This window comes from Diadema antillarum, unplaced genomic scaffold (genome assembly GCF_040938485.1).
Source record: "Diadema antillarum isolate AM-2024a unplaced genomic scaffold, OU_Dant_1.0 seq00001495_RagTag, whole genome shotgun sequence".
Lineage (NCBI taxonomy): Eukaryota > Metazoa > Echinodermata > Echinoidea > Diadematoida > Diadematidae > Diadema > Diadema antillarum.
In genome coordinates, this window is record NW_027272232.1 from 513968 (window position 1) to 533204 (window position 19237).

The following is a 19237-nucleotide window of genomic DNA, read 5'->3' on the forward strand; positions in this document are numbered from 1 at the left end:
AGTACGCTTCTACCTAGACGAACCGATTGCGGTTTACTTTAAGTCGACCTTGTAATGAAATAAAGGTCGAAAATAATGTCTAGTGGCCTATCCCATTACATGGCTATGAGGTGAATATAAGCACTGAGAAACAATAAAGTTATGTATGGCATACGAAAAGCAGATAGAGCATTGCAGATCATTCCATTTCATCACATGACAATCTACTGTAACAGAGAACGAATATCTGGGACGACTTTAAAAATGGCGATTTTGAGTTACTTTTTTCACTTTTTTATCGGTAAATTACCATTTACAGCTATTGATGTCATTATCTTTTGTACAGGGGCACTTTTAGAGTATCATGCATACATGCAACATGGTTAGACATAATCTCTCGAACCTCTCTTAGCCCGGCAGAGTAGTTCCGAGGAGCTCGAATCGCATGCTACAATGATCGTGGCAAGATTTTGGACGAATGCGGACGTAGCGGGCGATTACAGAGGCCGGAAGAATGTTGGTGACCTCAGTGTTCTTGTCGGTATTTCCTTGGAATATCTGTCAAATACGAGACAAATTTCAAATCTTTTAATCATTTGTTTGCAATCTACGGGGTAAAACTACGAGACCTACACCCACGATTTTTTTTTTTTGGACATTGTAAAAAGGTCCATTAGTCAAGAACCCGTTGGGATGGAGGCTTAATCATTCCCTTAAAAAGAAAAACATAATTATGTTGCTAGTATACAAACCTCGCGTATATTGTCTATCCAAAGAACGTCTTCGAAATTCGATGCACCGTCTCTTTTGTATTGGATGCCGAAACTCTCCACCCACTGGCTGTAGTTAGGGTATCGACCCTGTGTAATAACTCCCTCGATACGGTAGTCAGTCCCAAGGTCCGCCTGTACCCATGGCGACGGATCGAAATACGCTGCTTTTGGGCACCACGCACCTCTGCGTCCGCCACCTTAGAAAACAACGATTGTTTTGGGTTCAATTTATATCTCAATGAAGATATTTAGCTTTGATAAATTGTGATAATATACCTATTATGAATAATAATCACTAAGAAATTACAATAATAGATATAGCGGGACATCATCAATTAAACTAAAATAACAAAGTGCGGGTCGACTCTCCAGATTTAGCGGGATTTGTGCTAAATTCATTTTGAAATATGAAATTTATTACAATACATCGTGACACATAATATTAAGTAGGTTTAACCGTTCTAATGGTCTTGGCGGAAGGGGGAAGGGGAGGCGGAGGGGTGAGGAGGTAAAGGCGTTGTCACTTACTGGCTGGCTGATTCAGTCGGGCACGGGTTGCGCAGTCTGTGTACTGGTAACAGGAACTGGCGGATAAGCGGTCATCTGGAATTCTTCCGTCTTCCATCCCCAATTTTTGGGGAATACCCGCGTTGACTGCATGACCATTCATTGAAAGAATTTCATGTAATAGTTGAAGCTGACTTCCGGTAATTTATTTTCATGGGGATTCAAAATAATGTATGAACCAGACATACAGACACAGACACACACACGCAGGTATATATATATATATATATATATATATATATATATATATGTATATATATACATAAACATATATACATATATATATATATATATATATATATATATATACATATACATATGTAGCCCAGAAGCCTACTAGCACATATAATTAAGAAAAGAATAGAATAGAATAGAATAGAAAGTTAAAGAAAACAAAAGCACTACAGTTGTTTTCCAAGTCACCCGGTGACGTCAATATGAATCAGTCTTTTCCCCTTCTTGGAGTTTATGAAACCCTTTATTTTGCTTCCAGCTAGACTTCCTTTTTTTTCTCTTTTCGATTCTCCTCTCCCAAGAAAAGTTATTGGTCCTAGGAATTTATGAGTTTGACATTGGCTACTTTCTCCAGCTATATAGTGGTCAGTTCCCCGCACTCTCCATCCCCAAAGCCCCAATCCAAATTACGGGGATGACGAGTTTTTGCCCTCTGATCCCTAAACATGAATGACCCTCTGAGCTGGAAGGTCGTTCTCCAGCCAGAACTTTTCCTTTATTTTGATGTTCTTTAGTGCAGTAGGTCAGACAGAAATTCCAAAGACAAATTCAGGGACAACAACTCAGAACAACGATGACGGTGACGTTGGATGTCATAAGGACACTAGCTTTCATTTGGTTTATTATTTTGTTATCCAAGAAACAATAAAGTCTTGACCAGTAGTTACAGAGAAGAAGGAAATAAAGAAACTAAAAGACAGTGGGCGAGCTAATCAGAAATTGAGATGAATCAGAGAAAACGGAGTTCCACAGAAACGAATGGGAGGAGCTAATGGAAGATCTGACCAATAAGAAATTAATTTCCAGTAAATTTGTTATAAAAGACCATGTTTGAGCAGAAGAGATTATTAGAGAGAGGAAACAGAAGAGAGGGGAAACAACAGAGGAGCTGCGTGATTTGAGAGACCGGCAGATAGAGAAGGGCGAAGAATAGTTGGCGACCACAGAGTTAGAGTTAGGAGATCCCCTTTCCTTGTACATCATGCTCCCCTCCATATTAATCAACTAAACTCTATCGACGCTGTGAATGTTACGAGGATCTCGGTTTGGACTGCCCAAGAGTAAATGAGTTAACCGGTGAACAACAAGTCGAGAAACGGTACACCACGACAGAACAGAACTTTGGTTTACACCAATGTGGGATGTAACGAACTCGAAATAGTCGACTGATGTCATCAGAGATGTTGAAGCGTCCTGTCAGATTGCCACAACGTAAACGGCGATGGTGACGAATCGTTTAAGGAAGCAGTGAAAGCAGACCGGTTAACAGACGCCCCAGCCCTTGGACGAGCTCGATCGACATGCAGACGAGAACCTCACCCCGCGACCCTGCCGATGTCGAGATAAGTGGCCACACCCACTAACATCATTTCCCTATTAACCAAATCCCACCCTTTCCCATAGATTAAGATGGTAGAATATGAAACGGTCTCCAAAGGTATAAGAGGAGTTAAGTGATGAATGATGTGTTCCCTTGTGTAATAAGAAAAGGACTTTGTTTGTGATTAAATATCTGTTTCAGACCTACGAGAAGGCAGGTCGGTGAATAAATATGCTGTTCGCAGCATTGACATTATCCATATAAATTTTATCCCTTCTCCCGCATTTTGTATTCACTGTTGTTGTGAAGTAATATTTAAGTCTCTTTCTGATTTTTGGAAATTTGTTGATGATTGGTGTCTATGTGATTAGCTGACCCCCGACCAGTACAGAGAGAAGCTAACAGACCAGACCAAAATTTATCCGCGTCTGTACAACATTGGTCGGCCCCCTTGAGACAATTAGGGGTTTGGGGGTTGCACATATATAAATATATATGTATATATGAGTACTGTATATGAATATAAGAACGACCCAAATCCATGGAAGACCATTTCGAGTAAACTTTAAAAAACTTCATATCTTTTTTATTTGTCCAATAATATTCTATTTAACTGTGATGGGAAGGCAACATTGTATATACAAATTAGGACATATATTATTATGACAATTAACATTTACATTAATTGTGGAGAGGCCATTTTGTGTGATGGACTTGGGTCGTGCTTTGATTCATATGGACTTGGGTCGTTCTTTGATTCATATACATGATATTCTGCTATAGAGATGAGAGAAGGACGAGAGAGGGCGCTATAATATAAATGTAAGAATGACCCAAGTCCTTCATTCTTACATTCATATAAGATTTAACTCATTTATCTCATGCACTTCCGGGGGTAATTAGGATTTATCATTTATACAAAAGATGAGTCCATGCATAAGCTACAATTTCCCATGTTAAACTGAATTTGGCAAAAAATTGGACTTGGGTCGTTCTTATATTCAGGTCTTCATATAAATATACCGGGTGTCCCCAAAAAAGCGGAACGGTGGATTTTCAGTATTTTGCGTTCTAAAAGTGATATATTTTTTAACATCATTAGAAAGAGCATTTTCCGCAGAAGACAATGATACCAAAATCATTAAATTTAGTTTAGTACTTTCTATTCTACGCCAATTTCTGAAAATGCAGTCATTTTCAAATTTCGCCGGATTTTTGGGACTTAAGAGATAATAATTTCAGTGCAACACGCGATCCATACGGTGAATATTGTGTAAGCTCGGTGATCCATGTCAACAAAAGATACAGCTCTCACATTGGGCACTGGCCAGGAAAAAGCAGTGTGTGTGTGTGTGTGTGTGTGCGCGCGCCCAATATGAAAGCGTTATCTTTTGTTGACATGGATCAACGAGCTTATACAATTCGCCGTATGGAACGCGTGTCGCATCCAAATTATTATCTCTTAAGTCCCAAAAAAATTGAAAATGACTGCATTTACAGAAATTGGCGTAGAATAAAAAGTACTGAACCAAATTTAATGATTTTGGTATCATGGTCTTCTGCGGAAGATGCTCTTTCTAATGATGTCAAAAAATATATCACTTCTAGAACGCAAGGTACTGAAAATCCACAGTTCCGCTTTTTTTGGGACACCCGGTATATATATGTGACCGTGCACCTCAAAACGAACATAAAGTCGCACACACTGATTTTGCGTGAGGACTGAAAATAAGTGAAATGGGTCAACCTAGTCGAACTTGACTTTTTCATATTTTCTGAAAGAGCGGGTCTTCTTTTACATTATGCCAAAATTTGGTATCATAAAACGGGCAGAAAAGTGTGTTTTTTTAGCAGTTTATCTCGAACATTTTTGGTAGAATAGGTGTTTCTTTAGAGTCCCTTTTTCATTTCTGAAAAACCTTGTCCACACTCTTCACTTTCAACTCTAATAACTTCTGAAAGGATAGTGCTACTGCTTTGAAAGTTGGCATTAATTATGGACAGAATGTGTTAATGAGGCATTTTTCATTTCAGTTTAATTTGATAATCCCTTCATTGTTGTTACTCTGGTAGTTTACTTCCTGTCTTTTGTCCCATTCATCGCACAGCCAGCACGGTTTGGTAAAGATTAAGCGCTTGAATAGACACTGTACTTCAGAGCCTCTTTTCTCAGTTCACACTTTTCCTGAGTTTGTGCTTTCTTTCCAATATTAAGATAGGTTAGGAAAGTCAATTTGATTTGAGTTATACATCATTTTAAGGCTTAAAGTCTGCTCTTTCAGAATATGGTCTTAACTAAAAATTCATGTCTGGCGACTTTTTGTTTGTTTTAAGGTGCAGGGTCACATATATATATATGCACGTATTGCAGCTTTGGCCAGAAATATTACGTTTACTCCACTCAGATTTTCGGCTTCCTACGGCTTATTCAGGAGTCTTCACAATATTCTTATCATTAAAAGGGACAAAAACATACATACAGCAATATACATCTATGTATAGACATTAAAATATTTGCGTGAGATGGCATACCGTCTCCAAGCAGGTCGAATCGCATGCTACAGTGACTGTAGCTACCAGGTCACCGGCAAAATTCGGACGATGCATGCAAAGACTGGCTTAGGGAACATGTTGGTAACCTTTGTGTTCATGTCTCTGTTTCCCTTGAATATCTGCAATGAATACATTAGGTACAGAGTCTGACTCCGATCGAATAGTGAGAGGATACCTTTAGAGGATGTGTTCCCCAATCCAAGGTAGGTTGTCAGACTTACTACTCCTCCCATTTTTTTTTTAAACTTGGATATTACATTTTCAAAAAGTATTTTTTTTCTTCTACTTGCTAATTATTACATCTCTCGTTAACCTCTAGTGAGAATTATCAACATGACATGTCGCCACAAAGTTTAGTAAACAATTTAAGGAATTATGACCCCATCTCCGAAAATATTTCATTTACAGGCGAAATCTAAATCATTTAAATAATTAGTATAGTTTTATAAAAATCAAAATGGTTAAACATTTATTGGTAAACAAAGATTCAGTGAATGGTTTTGTCCGTTTATCCCTGAGAATCTATTGATTTCCAGGATATCATTGTAATTTTATCGATTTTCAAGCCACAAAAAGATGGTGAAGTATGATTCAAAATCACCTTTGCATATCCAGTGTAATCCGTGACGTCCAAGAGGGCGCCCTCACAGTCGGCTGAGTACTGGACACTGAACGCTGTCACCCACTGCTGGTAACTGTCAGCCCTGCCTTGTGTGATAATACCTGAGACGATAATTGGTTTTCCAAAGTCTACTTCTATCCATGGTGACGAATCGCTTCTTGCCGCACACCACGCACCTCGACGTCCATTTCCTTAAAGAAAATAAATGCACATACACATTTTCAGTTTATAGGAACTCATTCCTCAAGTATCCATCTAATCCTCCATCAACATTTACCTAAAATCTGCACTCCGTTGTTGTAGACCATTAATTCTCAGCTACCACCTTTTGTGAGTTTTTACAGAGGTTAGAGATACACCCTGAATCATGATTTTTTTTTTTTGATTGTCTATCATTTTGGTATCCGACTAATATGACACTAACGGTGAATTTGATTTCTTCGAATTATTGAAATTCTTGCTATGGATTGTTTTCACTTCAGTTGATGGACAAATTGCCCGATGTCGACGTGTTAACTTCATGTGTCATGAATGGAAGTTTCCTCATTTCCTTCTTACCAGCTCCCTGGTCCAGTCTGGCCCGGTCTGCACAGTCGGGGTACTGGTAGCAGGAACTGGTAGACAGCTGGTCTATTGTGATTGACCCATCAGCCATGCCCATCTGGGTGGGTAGGATCTCCTCAGCTATGGCAATATGACAAGTATGGAAGGCAATATGTAAATTTTTATAAGACTTTCGTCTTCTCTTGTTACTGTTTTTGCATTTGAAACAATATAAGTATCTTTTAGAAGGAGTAATGTGACCCTGATATACAAAACCAGCAAAAGGTCATCAGAAAGGAATTTTTAGTTTAAAAGGGCAGATTCTGAAAGAGCAGACTCTGAGGCTCTGCTGTCCATTCAAGCGAGAATGTTTCCAAGCCATGTAGCTGTGCTATGAATGGGACAAAAGAAGAAGAAGAAGAAGGAGAAGAAGAAGAAGAGCAACAACAAACAAACAAACAAACAAACAAACAAACAAACAAACAGGGTGCGAACGCAAGCGGCACACACAATTATCCTGTACGATAACCCGCTGGGGAGCTCAGCTGCAGGGCTGGAGGTCGGTTGACGTCACAAGCTTTTCACTAGAGTGCATAGTGACATTTTAGTCGATGTTTGATCTTCTTTAATAATAGTGATGATAACAACACAATCCATGCTTCGATGGCTATTGTTTCGAATAGTTTTCGCTTGGTTTGAAAGGTGATATAAAAAGTGAGATATGCAAATCATGTATGGATGAAAAGAACAAAAAATCCCCAAGAATCAACGAAATCCTAAACTCATGGACAAATGTCATAATGCCATAACGAGGGTATGTATGTGTATGTACGCGCGTTGGTTTGTGAGTGTGTGTTCTTGGGGGTACAAGTACAAGGAACACGCAGTGTAGAAGTACTTACATGAACGAAAACTCAGCAGTTTCAAGATTTGGTCTTCCAAGTCGCGAAGGTACTCCTCGTCAAACTCCTCAGCAGGATACATATAGACTGAACGAATTTAAATGTAGGCCAACATATCAAACACTGTCTGAACTTCCGCAACGATTGAAATAATGCTATAAATGGCAATTCATTAAATTGATCAGATTTAGATCATCTAGAGACAGAATGTGATGAAAGGTGTCTACTTTCAGAATTATAGTATAAATTGTACATTCTATAAAAATAAGATATGTTAGACATTTTATCTCTTAAAACTATTTCTATTGGAAATGTAAAATACTATTGATTATAAGTTCAATCACGTTTCGTCTTTACTCTTCAGTTACACTATATACCCAAAGAAGTTTAAAGAAATATGGTGCAACTCTCCACGCGAACTAAAATCTATTCTACGTGTTGCATATATGATACAGCTGAATTTACACCAATCTTACATCTAACTTGTTTTTTTCTTTTCTTATCTGCAGAACTTTGCATCAATAGTCACAGGCATGGACCAATAAGGAATGCAGTGTTTACATCAGTGGTACAGAGTATGGCCTACATTTTAAAATGATCGACATAATTATAAAGAGACCTGAGGGAATATCGTTATAACGAAGTTTAACCCATTGTGTGCCACCGACGTTTATTTCCTCTCCATAGGTTTGTGTGAGACATTTGATCACATTTAGCTCATTAACACAGAGAGGGTTAATATAGGTTTTCCCGGTCAATTTCATACTTTTGTCATTCAAGTTCCTATTCCGAGAATTCGATTTCACGCATTCCACGCTCGCAGCACTGAATCAGCAATCAAATTCAAAATCCGGTCATTCGAATTCAATATCCGTGCATTCAGATTCACTGTCGGAGCATTCAAATTCACTATCGGAACATTCAAATTCACTATCGGAACATTCAAATTCACTATCGGAGCATTCAAATTTAAGAGAGGAGCACGCATTTCATCAATGAGCATTCAAATTCATGTCAAGCTGGCGACGAAATCTCGTCGGTCATTCAATTTCGTGAATAGGCAACCATGTTCCAAATAACTGCATTCAATTTAAAAGAAGTCCTGAATTTAGTTAGTTTGGGGCCGTGTATGCATGTGTTTTTCATTTGGCTTTGAATATATTGGGATTTATGATGATTATTTATTTTGCAGTAGAGGTCCACCTGTTCATCAAAAATTTTGAACTCGCGCTTAGCGAAAAAGAATATACAGGCAATGACAGGCACATGTCCGTCGGATTGGACATAAAACGGAGGTCCCATGTGTGAGAGAGTCACAACTCATGCACGTAAAAGATCCCACTTCATTTACTCATCGCAAAGAGCAGGGTGTTTAAGGCTTACATCCAACTGGACCCCATATGGAAGACCAGCTATTGCAGCTGAATATGGGTTATCCAGCCATCTTCTTTGATGGAAAATGAAACAAACAAACAAACATTAGGCACTGAAAGACCTACAGACGAGCATTGTACGGAGGGTTGGGTGACGCCTTCGAGGAAAAACAAAAAACAATTTCGACTATATTGAAACTGATACATGAACATTTTATATGTCTTGTTTGTTGTGTATTGCTGTCTTATTGGTTTACTTTTGCGGGACTATGTGAGATCATTGTGTGTCAGTTTGTCTTTAAATTGATGAATTGTCATTATGTGGTTGGTGTTGGTGCATTGTCAGCATGTAGTATCAACAAGAAATACGATGAAATTGTCGTTGTGTTGTTTGGCTGCACTGCTGATTGGATAATACAATTTGAAATTTATTGAGATGAAAAACAAAGAATACATGAACAGAAAACAATTTAGAACCTGTAAACAATCATAATTACACTATATACAAGCCTTCATTGGTTGTGTTGGCCCTTTTTCCTTTCTTAAAAAGTGTACTACATTTTCCTCGTTAAATTGATTGCACGAAGTAGGAACTTGATTGCCTAAAAATGAAATTGAACGCTCCAAACATGCTCATTGGGACTATCACATGACTATCGCGTGAATTTGAATGCACAAGTAGGAAAGTCGGTGCTCGCATTTTGAAATTGAATGCCCAATCATGAATTTGATTTCACGAAAACGAAATGGAACGCCCATAAATGAAATTGATCGCTCGGATTCTGATTTTGAATGCCCGAATATTTTCTCGTGCGTGCCCTGTGTGAATTTGAATGCACATTAATGAATTTGAAAGGCAAAATTATGAAATTGACCGGGAAAACCTATACTAAGGAGCACATAATGTAAGTGGCGCTCTCCATAGCAATGCATATTGTATAGTCACTTAACTGTTTCAGCACGGAGGGATTATACACAGAAGAAAGCGGTCGAGAGCTATTCAACAGTAATTTGCTGGTTTTTACACTGTGTGGCTTTTTTTCCTGCTGTTTGATTTGGGGCCAAAATCATCCTCATTATAGCCGCACGGAAATCTCCTTTGTTTATCTGTCATTTTAGGTCCGACATTTAGCTCACAATATTTAGAAGAAACTCCGAATTCCCGTATGCTAGCATCTTAAGGTTTGCTCGGAACCCACATTACAAACGAGTATTTACCTCGTTAATGAGAATCTGACCTCGCCATAATGGGAGTACTCCCCACTTGACTTGAGGAGAGAGAGAGAGAGAGAGAAAGAAAGAAAATGAGATGGGAAGAGCTTGCCTACCAGATGTCAGACATGACAGCAGAAGAACACCGACGATGAATCTTCTAGCCATGATGACGAACACAGCTTGGGCAGCGAGCTGCTCTAAGGATGGATAACTCGAAGACTGTAAGACACGAAATGACCTTCTCGTCCTATCGGTCCTAAGAATCACAAACTCTCTGATTCTCCTTGGCGCCGCGGTAGAATTTATATGAACGCAGCCTCTCTCCCAGGGATATGTGCACATTTCCGAGTTTTCTACTAGGTCCTACATACGCATGCGCATGCGCGCACACACACACCCACACACATGCGCACATACACAAGCCACCTACAATCCCGGCAACATGGTGCAACATAAAGTGCCGGGGGTTGGGGGAGGGGGGGGGGGGGGTAGCAGAGCAAAGTTGGGATGGTTTTAAGATGTTCATCTTTTCAAACCGCTAGTAAAATTCTTCTTATCTTCATTTCTTCATTGATTATAGTAAGTTGCGTGGGAGATGCCTGCGAGGTGCTACCGCTACGGCCCTTCTACTGGTGTTCTGCGTGGACATCTGCGGGCAATCCCCGCGACTCACCTGGAACAAGTTTGAGCATGCTCGAGGGCCCGTCACACCTTTCCGAGCAAGCCTTGCTTGTGACTCGTGGGGAACGATTTTTGCTACCCGGAGGTCCTCGCAGATGGCCTGCACAATGACAGTACCTAGTACGTAGCCACCCGTAGTTGTGCACGCAAGTCCGATTTACCCGCAGCCAAGTTTTGAGCAAGCTCAAAACCTTTTCCGGATAACTCGTGGGGATTGCGAGCAGAGGTCCACGCAGAACACCAGTAGTAGGCCCGTAGCTGCCGCAAGTCACAGGCAGTTAACCCGCGTGCTTGTTGAGGATCAGCTGCGGCCAGGATTATGACATTCTTTGGGACCTCTGCCAAATAAATCTTCCTTCAGAGGAATTTCTTCACTAGTAGTAGAGCAGATAAGCCGAAAAATTATGCAAAATTTGACTAAAGCATGAAACTTTCACCAGTGTTAGTACGTGTTATAAGATTCATTTTAAGATCGGGATGTAAGTCTGAATTGACCTCTGATGACCTCCAAAGGTCAATGACCTCAAAATTTGATAAAAATAGATATTTTGCGTCATTGATAAATGTTAAAATGGTAATGATGTACTAAAAACTTACTTTTTTTGTTACAGTGGAATTGTCTTCATGTTCCATAGAACCTGACAGATTTCTACCTTTGACCTCTGATGACCTCCAGAGGTCAATTACCTCAAAATATCAGAATATTGATATTTTGTCATTGATTAATGATAAACATGGCAAGGATGTACTAAAACCTTGTTTGTTTGTTTTTTTCAGTGGAATTGCCTCAATGTTCCACCGATTCTTTACAGGTTTCTACCTTTGACCTCTGATGACCTCCAGAGGTCAATGACCTCAAATCATCAGAATTTTTCTATTTGGTGCAATTGGTTGATGATAAACATGATAACGATGTCTTAAAAATTCATCTGTGTTACAACTGAATCGCTTTCCTATTCCTCAGATCAAGGGAAATTATTTACATGTCTCTGCCTTTGACCTCCGAGGACTGTGACAGGTCAATGACCTCAAAATATCAGAATATTGATATTTGACGTATATTCAATGGTTAATTGTATACCTGGTGTGCAATCATGCATTATGCTATTAGCATTTATGCTACAATAGAAGTGTCTCCTCATTCCACAGAACATTGGTCATTACCCTGTGTATATCCAACTTTGACATCTAAGGACAATGTGATGTCAGACTTCTAGAATATCAAATTTTGTGTAGGATTACAAATATTGATGTTTGGCTTCATTGGTTTAATCCTAAAAGTTTAATCATTTACAAATCACGCCTTGACGTTATAATCAAAGTATATATGCATATTCCACAGAGCATTGGTTCATAGTTAAAGAGGTCTGAGGAATGTGAGCGGTCAATTACTTCAGAAATGAAGCTTACGTGTCTTCAGTGATGGCAGTGACCTCAGATACCGTATGTCCGAAAAAAAAATGCAACGGGACCCTCCGCAATGATATCTTTAAAAATATCGAATCAATCTAAATACAAATTCAGGGTATGAAACTGTAACTCATTGCCCACATCTTACAGGGAATCCCATTCGATTTGCTTCAGTGTCTCCTGATAAATAAGTCAAATCAAATCAAATCAAATCAGTGGTCAAAGAGAAATGAGGAATTGTGTAGAGGATGTCAGGAATCTCTTCCCCCCAAGTTCTGTCTATTGTATTCACACACAAGATCATTGAAGTGCTAAACTTGGAAGAATCAGACTCATGACATGCTTTACAACAATCCACATTTCTCTGTGACCGCTTAACCAAATCGAATGGGGTTTACTGCAAAATAGAGCTAAAATTTTATATTTCAAGACCCTGAAGAAGCATTTAGACAATTTAATCATATTGGGTGTTATCAATGCGAAAATCTGATTGAAAATTTTTTGGGGACATACTGTATAATATTTATGTTTGGGTTAGTTATGCAGTCTAACTTGCATGAAATTATGTGCAACATTATCCAATTTGCACTGGACAAAATTTGTACGCTTAAACATGGAGGGTGGGGAGAGGAGTACCATATTTTGGGTTGATGCTTAATAGTGTGTGAACAGGCATATGGCAAAGTCCCTTGAACTGGATGAAAAGGTGAAAGGGTGAAAGGGTGAAAGATGCTAGCCAGAAAACAACAGGCCCACCTCATCAGGTGTACGTCACAAGTCAAATAACTCAAGAGTCGTACAGCCCATTAGTTACGCAGCCCACGAGTCATACATCCTGTGACCTAAACACTAGATGAACAAGGTCCATGAGCTCGACATCAAATATAATAGGCCCACAAGCAGTGCGGTCCGCGAGCTCGACACTCGAGGAAAACTTTGCCCACGGTATGAGATTTGGTATTTCAGAGAGCTTAATCTATTCAGTGTAACGGTCTTGTGGACCTCGCCCCCCCCCCCCCCCCCCCCCCCCTCCATGTGTCGGACTCTTATGGGCCTGGTTTGCCTAAGCTTAGTGTCAAGCTCATGGGCAATGCTACATAGTTTCGAGCTCGTGGGCTGTATGGTTCCGATGAATGACTCATGGTCCTGGAGCATGCAGTGACGTCATGGACCATCTGGAAAACGACATACTGTGAGGCCTAACATGCATTCCTCATGAAGTAATCCTGTGTCTTGCTATTGTCATCCAGTTAAGTTTAGGTCATTAAGTCAGGCAACTTGGGGCATTTTTGTTTTTTGTTTTTGATGACATCTTTAGGTACCTCACTTCCAAATAGGAGTGGAACTACTATTTGCTCTTATTGTCTTCTTTATACTCGATACTTCTTAACAATTGGGCCTGGCCAAGAGTTGTGCCCCCATGTCCAAATATTTTTTTTTTCCAATATGGCCGCCATCCGGTTTGCATCCAATGTGTCAATCAGGGTAATATGGCAGCGGGTAATATCATCCGGTTAAAACTCTCTGCCAGCAAGTGATGATTCAATGTAACATCCTGCTGAAATTGGTCTAGATGTATACCCTCGATTCAAGACAGGGCAGCATCTGCGTCTTCAGTGAAGCACGCGATTGAGCTTACATTGCACGGATCGGCACACAGATCTCCACCACGACTAAATTGGACATCCTGAGGTCAAAGCAGCGTTCTTCCAGGTGCACAGCCACTGTATGGGATCATCAGAGTCTTCCATTGGCAATAAACAGTTTGGGTGAAGGCAAGCTTGTCTCTATGATGGTTGCATTGCACATAGAGTACAGGATGCACGAGATGATAAGAAAGCTTCTTTTTGACTCGCGGGATAGGCTACAATCCTTTCTCAGGCAAAGGTTCTCAATTATCGGATCGTACTCAGTCTGCACACAGTGATCTGAACACCATATCAAGTATACATGTGCAATGATTGTGTGTAATGATATGGGAAAATGCATGGAGAAATCAAAATGCATATGTACATGTTTATGTATTTTACGTGGAATCAGTTCCCGTCTGTTGTCTTCATCAATCTTGCAATGTTGTTGTTTATTATTTTCCCTCTCCATCACGAGTATATGGAACGTGTTGATTATTTCACGTGAAGCTGTTGTGATGTCGGAAAATGCAAGGCTGTATTGCAGGTGGCCTTCAATTTGTTTTTCACAGACTGTAACTCACCAATATGCCTCTTGAAATGTTCTGAAAAACTTCTGCTTGATTTCAAATGAGCGGTTCATTATCAGTTGTCTTTCTGCTATCATCGTGTGTGAAACAAAGTATTGTTTCTCTTCAAAAGACAACGTGCCAATCAATCTGCAATTACTGTTGGTGCTCTATACAAGACATTACAACCCACCTCCAGCCTAGACATCCGTAGGCGTTGTGGTGTAGAGCGGGATCTCAACATCTCTCACGAAGGGAACCCTACTTTCTTTTCTTTTCTTTTCCCCACTAACAATGTGAAACAAAGTATTGTTTCTCTTCAAAAGATAGCGTGCCAATTAATCTGTACTTAGGTTGGTGCTCTAAACAAGACATTCCAATCCACCTCCAGCTTAGATATCCGTAGGCGTTGTGGTGTAGACATGGTAGAGCGAGACTTCTCTTTTCTTTCCTTTTCCCCACTATACAAATAAGTTTAGCAGGAAACATAGAAGCATTCGCACATACTGTTTACATTTCCCATCACATGCTTTGTACAGCGTAATTTTCATGTACACATTTTCCTGGAATTTTGCCAAGAACTTTTCAACACAATACATGTTCAAAAGAGACCATTTGGTTCATACATAATTTGATTAAAGGGGCCTACTTATCACCGTCCACGTACTCGAAGAGTTTTTGCCAAAGATACAAGTATGTTTACAAGACTGCAAACAGTAGAATGATTTGCCCCTTAACAAATCAGACTGCATCTCTTGAAATGTCTTCAAACGTAAATTAAAGTCATTCCTCTTGAACGATTTCTCTCTTATACACACACACACACACACACACACACACACACACACACACACACACACACACACACACACATATATATATATATGGGTGAGAATTTTGAACGATGTACAATTGCCAATTTTCGTACCTTATGACATTCTTTCCCTTAGAACACGCCAGGATGATCTAAGAAACCAGATTTTTTCATGTCATCTCAAAGATTGGTAAATTTCCTTTCAGGAAACATATGGTTTGGTTGACTTTTGCATGATATTTTTCATTTCACAAGGACTTAAAGCGTAAAAATACGGTAAAAACGCTATTTTCACAATATTTTTTGTTTTTCAAACTAATGATGTGCATTTTCAATGGTACGTGGCATCTAATATCTGACCATGTTCTGGATCTGACATATCATGGGTATGTACCACAAAATTATAAGAACTTTATGAGCACGAATAAAACTTCAGAGAACAATTAAAATATCAAAGTCCTAAACAGACGAACGTCCGTGATGCTTTTATTTCTATCGCTGCTGCAAATTCTACTTTGTTGTCCCAACTGTAACGTATACGAAAATTTGGTGTTCCACCCAATGAACATATCCTGCAAAAATTGTACGACTGCTGGCTGTACATGGGACGTAATATTCTTTTATGCAAAATTATACTCAGTTTTCGTCACGGACGTGCCTCCGCTATTTTCTAATAAAGATCGTAGCCCATGAAACGTTATTGGTGATATTGTTCTGAGTCGTAATCAACTAAGATCTAGCAACACGATAATATGTTTGTTTTGAGTTTCCGTCCATCCTTTGTCAAATAGGAACCGAAATTATATTTTTAGACGAACCTCCAAGAAAAAAAGAACGTCCGTGATGATTAAAACGTTTTCGAGTGGGACACCATCTTGCTTTGATGGCGAAGGTGCATTTTACCTTTGGCTCTCTAGCCGAGGAGCTGCATGCCATTTTTGGAGCGGACTGAGGTTCGTCCGCAGTTTTTGGACCATGCAATTCATCAAAAACCAAGCAAATAATTAATATTTTCTCTGAAAATTCACCTCCTGATCCCCCTCTGAGCAATACATATGTTGTAAGGATGTCAAATTTCTTATAATTTGCATTGACAATACCTTTTCAAATTTTTGAAAGAGTTAGGAAGGCTAGGTACTCTCTGCCGATTAGTTATCCGTCCTGGAACATGACCCTAGTAGTAGAACGAACGTCCGTGATAATTCCAGAGAACGTCCGTGACGTATGCAATCCCTCCGATAGGGATAACTTGTCCCGAAAGTGTCCTGTATTCTTTAAAACTTTTGGCTCGAATAGCGACAAATAAAGTTTTGCAAAGTAGAAAATGAGTTTAGAGCAGTAGTTTCAGAATTTTTAAGGCGTTATGTGATCATGATGAACAAACAATTGAAAATTTACTCACAATTTTACGCTTGTTTTCCCTCTAATTATACAAAAAACAGCTAAACACTTAAAACAAAGTTATAGGAAAATGGAATTTTGCGTAATCTGTAATTTCTGTGCGTTTAAATTTCTTTCTAATGAGGCTCTGGAGACAATTTGTACTGTTACAGGTTCTGAAAGTTTCGCTCACGGAAGTTCTGTCCGAGAAAGGAAATTTCTGACAATTACAAATATATCACTGCACATAAGATTAATGTTAGTTGAAAATATTACCAAATCACCGAGCCGCTCATACCCGAAAGTGAATAGCGTTCAGCACTCAATTTACCTGTAATAACAAACGGAAAACGTTTTTTTCACGGATGTTCGTTGGTTGAATAAGTCAGTGGATTACATAGTAGGAGAAAGAGGATCAGTGCCACTTTTTAGTGACAGGTGCTCTAAGTGTTTATCTTTTGAGTATGGTAGCTGCCGTCTCAAACAGAACACATCCAGTTTTGGTCTCCATAACGGACGTTCGCTGTAATTGTCATGATATTAAATGCCTTAATTCATTCTTATTTTTCTCTTCATGACGATTTTCTCTCATTCCCTCAGTAGCCTTAACATGCTGCGGCCAAACAGAAAACAAAAACAAAATAAAACAAACCAAAACAAATTCGAAAAGTGCTACGCAATCACATTCAGGATAATGACGGAAGAAGTCTGTAATGAGCATGTGTTGAATAAGAAACGGAAAAGTTTCAAAAGGACGTGGAAGCAGTTGAATGAAAATGACTGAGAAACAGAGAAGGGATCGAGCTCCAAAACACAGAGAAAAGAATTGCCAGTGCACCCCCCTTATACCAAATTCCTCTGGAGAAGTTTTTTTTTTTGTTTGTTTATGTTTTTTATTCATCGAAATGCCGTCACAAGCGAACAAAAATCATGCAGTATACAATTATTGTCTGATGAAAACACACAAATCCTCCGCTTATCATCACATGGTGTTGTTTTATACTCATCAATGAAAAACAATATTCATTTGTAATTTTTTCCAAGATTTTTTTTTTTTCATTTTACATTTAAGAGACAGAGAGATCGTCAATTTGTTTGTGCTTTTGTGCTTACTTTGAAAACACATGTTAAAAAAGTAATGATTAAGAATAGGTTTAAGGTTGCACTTTTATACGTTCGCTCTTCCAAAGATTCGTTACTCCGATGTCCAAAGGTTTGTTATTCCAAAATGGGAAAAAAAATTGTAGTTAATTTAGGAGGTTTGTTATTAGAAATATTCTTCGAAAAATAGATATTAAGGATCATTATTTTTAGGTCCGTTCTTCTAAAAGTGGAATGGGCCTGATATTCGTTTAGGTGAAAACAGTTATTATGAGGTTTTGAAATTGGAGGATTTTAGTTGTTAACTTGTTTCTCCACATTTGGACAAGCGAACATAATTTTTCATGTTCCAACAAATAAGCCTTTCGGTTAACCTTCGGAGATTCCTATCATTTACCGAATAAAAAGGCTTCATAATTATACGAACTCTATCAATTTTCGTATTGACAAACTGTCAATGACGCGCTACAAAAGGTTTGTTATAACAAACCGTATTGTATAATATCGAAGTCACAAACATCCATCCAAGTTATATGGACTTATTGTGTCTTGTTATGACGAAACTTCGCAGTATCGAACCTATTATCATTTCTGACTAATATAATAACACAAATTCTCCTCGGTAACAGTGTGTAACACAAGGAGCAAACACAGAGGGATTTCTTCCTAACGTATTCGCTTGCCCTCCCCTGCTAAACTTCGTATTTCTATAACGGAGCACATTTCTGTTGTTTTTCTATATTAATTCTTTGTCATGATTTTAGCTGTGATCATGTTCGTTATATAAAAAGCAAATTTTGCATTGTAGACTTTATATAACAAGTTTAGGACCTGAATATTTACTTCATGATAACGAAATTTTGATAAATATATTCGTTCTCAAGGATGAACTACGTCACTGAGATTACACGTACGTTTGTACGAGAGATGGAAAAATTGTTTTCTTTGATTCCTCAGTATGAGAAGATAAACAAGCTTATATAATTGAGAATTGGAAATATCTATTCAGGATTTTGCAGAGGAGTTTGTTCTCGACATGAAATTGCTGTTTGTTGTGAGTAGAATGCGTTTCCAACTCAAGAGAGCTGCATTGTTCAATATCTTGTTTGTTCCGAACGTCCGTGAGCTACATGCGAACCTCCGTGATGAAAACTATGCTATGTTTGTTGGGTTATAGAGACTGCCCAGATGAGATACATCTTAAAAAGGTATATTATTATTTGGGAGTGAGGATTGAAGTATGGGATAGTGAAATAAGAGGTGAAAATATTGAGTTTCTGTAAAATGCGCGTAAAGTTAAGAAAGTGTTTAGCGGAAGAGCAATATTTCCACAGAAATGACGAATTTAGTTAAATCATCAGTTGTCTACCATTACGTACAGGTTAAGAGTACAAGCTTAATATTCTGCAATCACGTACACATGTCCCTTCAGATATTTCGTTAGGATTTTGAACTGAATCAGATCTTTGGAAACTATGTTAAATGGTATTCAAATGTATGTGCAGTACTATTCCTCACGGACGTTCGCTGCTTTGGACATGGTAAACTTCAGCGGTGAATAAAAACTTGTTC

The 19237-nt window shown here is 38.8% G+C and overlaps 1 protein-coding gene across 1 annotated transcript; it reads right to left on the reverse strand.

Moving 5' to 3' along the window:
* Positions 1-387: 387 nt before the first annotated feature.
* Positions 388-7576, reverse strand: LOC139710050 (retinoschisin-like). The gene is made up of 4 exons (XM_071621996.1): positions 7495-7576; positions 6608-6733; positions 6029-6240; positions 388-537 (listed from the first exon to the last, which is right to left on the reverse strand). The coding sequence occupies exons 1-4, from the start codon at positions 7574-7576 to the stop codon at positions 388-390; spliced, it is 570 nt and encodes a 189-aa protein (XP_071478097.1).
* Positions 7577-19237: the final 11661 nt, after the last annotated feature.